This window comes from Hydra vulgaris, chromosome 04 (genome assembly GCF_038396675.1).
Source record: "Hydra vulgaris chromosome 04, alternate assembly HydraT2T_AEP".
Lineage (NCBI taxonomy): Eukaryota > Metazoa > Cnidaria > Hydrozoa > Anthoathecata > Hydridae > Hydra > Hydra vulgaris.
The window spans coordinates 44,311,809-44,318,791 of NC_088923.1; the positions used below are offsets into that span (position 1 = coordinate 44,311,809).

Here is a 6,983-nt window from a genome sequence, read left to right on the forward strand (position 1 = left end):
TAAAAATATTGAACAGTTTTATTTTAGATATGTTGATGATGGTTTCAACAAATGGCCATAAAATCAAGACATCGCCAAGTTTAAAAGTTCTCTATAAGAACTACATAATTCAATTAGTTTTACGGTTGATTTAGGTATACAATACAATAAAAACGGAAATGTCATTAATTTTTTAGATGTATCGGTTATTCTTAATTTAGTCTATCTACTAATGCAAGGGTAAAGAAGGTTTTTTCAAATACTCATCCAGTAATAGCCTACAAACAAATACCAAATTTACTTAGACTACTAACTTTTCAAAATTTCATTCTATTTCATCTATCAAAAAAACGGGTTTATTCACATGTAAAGATATTTGTTGTAAAATTTTCCAATTATATTTACAAAAAGTTGATAAGTTTGAGACGTGCAATGGAACTATTTGGAATATTAAAAGTCGCATTACTTGTAATAGCAAATATGTTATTTATTATTTAAAGTGTATATCGTGTAATGGTTTATCTACTTACACTGGAAAAACAAACAATATAAGAAACCGTACTAATGACCATATTTCTTCAGTTGCAGAACAGGAAAATCTACAGACCAATTTGACAATCATGTATTTGAATGCCAGAAATTGCACAATATAAACATGCACAACTATAGAACCTTTTTTCCAACTCTTTGTTTTCCTTAAGCTAAAAAGTGAAAAATATTGGTTGTCATATGAAAGTCATTTACATAAACAAAAACATGACACATTTAATTTAGACTTCCTTTTAAAAAATGTTACAATGGTTACTCATAGTTACAATATAGCAATTAAATATTTCTATTATCTAACTTTCTTCAGTTATAAAAATCTTGATAAAAGCATTAAACATAGCACTGATTTATTTTACTGATAAAAATAGTGAAAGACCTCTAGTGCTTTATTATCATTTATATGTTATATATCCATTTTGTAAAAATAAATCTTTTTTCAAATTTCAAAAATTCGATTATTGTTTTTTTTGCTTGGCATACCTTTTTCCATTGTTTATTATCATGTTGGTAGTCATTAATAACAATATGACTTGATATTTCATCTTAAAAAATATAATTAGGTACAAATTTATCTAAAAATAATATTTTAAGTTGGGCTCCTTATCAGCAATGTCATTGCTTATAGTTAACGACATAAAAGCAGAAAAGAACTTAACATCAGTTAATTTTTTTTTAAATCTGTTACAACACAGCAGGTACCAGAAGAAGAAAATCAAGAAAAACCTGCCAATACCTAAAACAGTGTTTCCAAGGCAACATGTCAAAATAATGAAAAAAGACACGCAATAAACATTTATGAGCATAAGGAAAGTTAATGTTACTGTTGACGACAAAAACAACATCATAGCACAAAATAGCTAAAACACAAATAACCATAAAAACTGGTTTTATTATGTTGACAAAACTATTTTTACCTTTTAATGTAAAATACCAGCTTCTCCTTAACTGTTGACTAATGATTAATAGAGTAAACTTTACATCATATGAATTTACTAAATTAAAACCATGTTTCAACAGTAAGCAAGCCAATCAAGTAATGACAAGTGCAACTAAAAAAAGGACTTAATTATATGTTTAAATTTATAAAAAAGATTAAAATCATTCAAATTTAAGACTTATTAATTGTTATTATAAATAGTAAAATTCATACCTAGTTTTGTTCTTAAGTTAGTTTGGTTTTACTTAAGTGTCTTAAGTAAAATCAAATCAAATATACAACATAATATGTAAGTAAAAAAAAATTAAAAATAAATAAAATCACCGAAGAAAAAGCGGCTAAAAAAAAATTATAAATATCTTCACTGATAGAAGATATTTAAAACCTTTTGGTTGCTGTTTTTTCTTTGACGTCTCTCAACAATCCACTATGGATGAGCCCACCATTTGAAGGTAACCTCATCCATATCGCCATTAATACGCCACTTTTTAAAGGAGCTCTCCGATAGAGACCCTGGGTGTTGGGAGACATAATTTCTGCAGTGCTCAAATGTTAAAGAATCTAAAATTACAAAAGCTCTCAAATGTTATCGACTCTAAAATTACAAATAGAAGAATATAATAAAAATTAAAAATTTTTGCAATTTTATTTAATCAAAATATAAAGCATAACCTCACCATTTTGACAGGGAACAGAAGACGGTGCTAAAGATATTTAAAAAAAAAAAGAGAGTAATTAGACCTTTTCGCGGTTGCGAAATGCATCTTGGGTAATCAGGGCAAACAAACAACAAAGTTCGCTTTTTTTAAATCAAAGCTGAAGACCTACTTCCTATTATTTTTATTATCTAGTGCTTAGATTTATGGTTTGATGTTTTATATTGTGAATTTTTTATTATTATAGATAAAGAAAATATGATTATAAAATGCCAAACTACTGTTGCTGTGTTGCTGGTTGTAATAACGATTCTAGGTATCTGGATAGGTTACTCAAAAGAAGTCAAGTAACAGAGCTAAAATTTCATTATTTTCCTAAAGACTCTGAAAAAAGACATCAGTTGGTAAATCAAGTTGGAAAAGGTTTACTAAATTAGTTATTAAATTATTACTAAATAAAGCCAAGAGATTTAAAAAAAATATCATTAAAATCTCTAACATTGCAGCAAGAATTTCTTCTTGTAATGATGCGTTTACGCTTAGCTCTTTTAACTGAAGATCTTGCTCATCGTTTTATGATTTCTACTTCTGTAGTCAGTTCAGTATTTATAACATGGATAAAACTATTTTCTCTTGAGTTAAAATGGATTATACATTTTCCAAACAGATATATTATAAAAAGAAATTTACCAACCATGTTCAGAAAGTACTATCCGAAATGCTCTGTAATAATTGATTGTTCTGAACTCTTTATTGAAACACCGTCTAGTTTGGAGATATCTGCAGCTTGTTGGTCAAATTATAAACACCATTATACTGTAAAATATTTAGTTGGAATAACACCCAATGGTGCAGTTTCTTTTTTGTCTAATTGTTATGGTAGCAGAGCTAGTGATGTTTTCATAGTTAAAGAATGCGGATTTTTGAAAAATTTACAACCTGGTGATCAAGTTATTGCAGATAGAGGTTTCAAAACTAAAGATCTTCTAGCATTTTACCAGTGTAACATAGCTATTCCCCCATCAAAACATACACATTTTCAGATGACATATAATGATGTACAGGAAACCTCAAAAATTGCAAATGTTAGAATTTATGTTAAGCAAGCCATAGGGCGTATAAAAAACTTTCGCATATTAAAAAATGAAATGCCAGTCACATTGTTGCCTTTATGTGATAATATTATTACAGTATGTGCCATATTAACAAACTTTATGCCTCCACTTTGCATTGATGAAAACAAAGCATAAGTTGTTAATTAAAAACAAAAACATTAACTTTTTCTTCTAAATGAAAATATTTACAGAAGTCTATGTATATGCGAACATATATATATATACATATATATATATATATATATATATATATATATATATATATATATATATATATATATATATATATATATATATATATATATATATATATATATATATATATATATATATATATATAAGGGTGGTGCTAAAAACAACTTATTTTAAAAATGTCAGCTGACAACCCCTAAATGTGTTTTATATAATAAAATAATACTGGATTTAAAAAATTTTTGAATAAAAAATATTTTTACGGTTGCCGCAAGGCCCTTATACATCAAACAGGTTCCTAATATTATAAAAAAAAAGTTTTTCAAAAGTATGTCATGCTGGATCTCAAAAGAAGCAAAATTTTAAAAATAACAATTATTTTGAAAAAAAATTGTTATTTTATAGTTTATTGCAAAAAAAATGACCTTTTAAACTAAAAATGAAAAAAGTTTATTTTTTTTAATTATAATTTCAAAAAAATCTTAAATAATAGTTTTTTTATAAAATAATTATTATTTTTTGAATTTTTATAAAATTTTGCTTCTTTTGAGACCCAACATGATATACTTTTAAAAAACATTTTTTTTTATAATATTAGGAACCTGTTTGATGTATAAGGGCCTTGTGGCACCGGTAATAATATTTTTTATTCAAAAATTTTTTAAATCTAGTATTATTTTATTATAGAAAACACATTCAGGGGTTGTCAGCTGACATTTTTAAAATGAGTTGTTTTTACCACCACCCTAATATATATATATATATATATATATATATATATATATATATATATATATATATATATATATATATATATATATATATATATATATAGATAGATATAGATATAGGTTCATCAGGAAGCTATATCTATATCTATCTATCTATCTATCTATCTATCTATCTATCTATCTATCTATCTATCTATCTATCTATCTATATATATATATATATATATATATATATATATATATATATATATATATATATATATATATATATATATATATATATATATATTATATATATATATATATATTAATTAAGTCTTTTTTTTTTGTGAACTACTTTGTTTCATTTTTTTATGGGTAAGTTGCAATCAAAAATTTTAATTTTATGTTTGATTTTTTTTTATATACAGTTTAAACTAAATAAGGAGGCGCCTTATTAATTAATAAACTATTTAAATCTTCAAAATCAATAGTTTGTTACTGAAAATCTCATAAAAAAATAAATTTTATATTATATAATGTTTAAATATAATATAAAATTTAAATACTTTGTTTCATTTTTTTAATGTTTAAATATAATATAAATTTTAAATACTTTGTTTCATTTTTTTATGGGTAAAGGGTTTATGGGTTAATATATAATGTTTAAATATAATATAAAATTTAAATACAAGGGTTTATGGGTTATTATATAATGTTTAAATATAATATAAAATTTAAATACTTTGTTTCATTTTTTCAATGTTTAAATATAATATAAATTTTAAATACTTTGTTTCATTTTTTTATGGGTATGTTGCATACAAAAATTTTAATTTTATCTTTGATTTTTTTTTATATACAATTTAAACTAAATAAGGAGGTGCCATATTAATTAATAAACTTTTTAAATCTTCTAAATCAATAGTTTGTTACTGAAAATCTCATAAAAAGATAAATTTTATATTATATAAGGTTTAAATAATACACTTTTTATCTCCAAACTATATAAAAATGTCTATAGAATAATATTTAAGTACTTTTTACTTATTGGCAAAGTATGCAAATAAATCTATCATTCAATATTGTCTTTTTATTGATTCCACAGCATTCCCAATGAAACCAGAGACCGCAAATATCGCATTCAATACTGTTATCTTTTTCAGTATCAATTTCATTTTCATTTAAGCATGGCTTGTCACACAATGGACATGTATATAAATGTACAAATCCAAGCAGGTAACGTTGGACATAAGTTTTAAAAAACAGAATTAAACTTGGAAGCACTCTTTGCCAATGATCTTCATCAAACGTGATTTTGTTTACTAGAACATCTTTCTTTGTATAGACTACAAAATATGTTGAGTTATAACCAGTGATTGCCATTTGGCCAATTATTTGGGTGTAGTATTTGTGATTTTTTTTTAACATGACTTTGTTGTCAACCATCTCCAAGAAGTCCGTTTTTTTCCATGAAACATTTATTTCTTCGTCACGAATACTGAAGGGGCATTTATATTCTACACAAGCTTTTAGGCAACACTGACATTGAAAAATGTTGTCCGGAGAAGCGCCAAGATATGGTTGTGGTTTATGCAAAAATAAACCACAAATTATTAATTTCGGGTTTTGATGTTTCACCCCCTCAGTTGACATAAATGCTTTAGCTGCGTTTTTCTCGTTTTCTTTACCCCATTTGATAGATGCTACATATTTTAATTCAACAGGTTCGACAATAGCCTTAAGAAGTGGTGCAAGTCTGCATTTAACGTCTTTTTCGCGGTTTCTTAAAAAAGATGTAACCATTTTGTGTACGGAATAAAAGCATGATGATGTTATTCGTCCTCTGCGTTGTTCCCACCATTGCTTTGAGTGTGATTAGTTTCTTGTAGCTTTTTCTAATTCTTGTAGTTGATGGTCATTAAACGTAAGCATATCAAGAAATCTATCAGTCACACTACGTGGATCCGTCGGCAAAAAACTTAGCGCTGTAGAAGCTATTTCTGTTATTGGGAGTGGCACATCACATTCTGGAGGAGGAGTAAACATTGTATTTAAAACGGCGTTAGGGAGAACTGTTTTGACATTTAATAAAAAAGAATTTTTATCAGCATCCGTAACTTTACGCATTTCTTCTGGTCTCGGATCAAAATCTCTTTTGTCTTTACACATCAAATAAGTTTTATGTGACTTACCACTTTTGTGTTTAACAATGTTTATATCTTTTAGCATAATTGGTTGAACTGCTTTGGATGGAGCATTCCAGTTACAAACATTGTCAGTATAAGTAGGAGTGGTAAAACCTTTAGTGTTTGCAAACTCTATTTTATAAAGTGCTGCTACATTATGGTTGCAACATTTACTTTGTCCTGCGGTACACGTACAAAACGCTGTGCAAATGGCACCATCTATATTTAACAAAATCCAAAGTTGATGGAACTTTGCCCGAATATGTTGAGAAGGTGTGACCGAAGTACGTATAATAATATAATCGTTCACTTTTTTGCAATACAACTTGTCAACAAAACCACTTCCAAAGTATGAATACGCTTTTTTCAGTTTGTAGTGACCAATATACTCAGTTTCAAAGGCTTTGCTTTCTAAGATAAAAGCAAATATTTGTCCAATATTTGAAACAGGCCATTTTTTGATATCATCATTAAAGTCAAAGGCTTTCAACGGATCAAAATCTATTTTGAAAGATTTCAAAAGATTTGTGTAGTCAGTGTTTAATTTTTCGCAAATGTTTTTGGCACTTTTAACAACTTCAATTTTCTGCTCATATGCTATTAAAGCTTTAGCAGCAAGGGAGCTATGATTTCCAGAAGATGTTAAACCGCGCTGT

At 26.5% G+C, this 6,983-nt stretch overlaps 1 protein-coding gene across 1 annotated transcript; it reads left to right on the forward strand.

Moving 5' to 3' along the window:
* Positions 1-2,390: 2,390 nt before the first annotated feature.
* Positions 2,391-3,371, forward strand: LOC136079429 (uncharacterized). Its single transcript, XM_065795167.1, has 2 exons — positions 2,391-2,525; positions 2,583-3,371. Exons 1-2 carry the CDS (start codon positions 2,391-2,393, stop codon positions 3,369-3,371), a joined length of 924 nt encoding a protein of 307 aa, XP_065651239.1.
* The last annotated feature ends 3,612 nt before the right edge of the window (positions 3,372-6,983 follow it).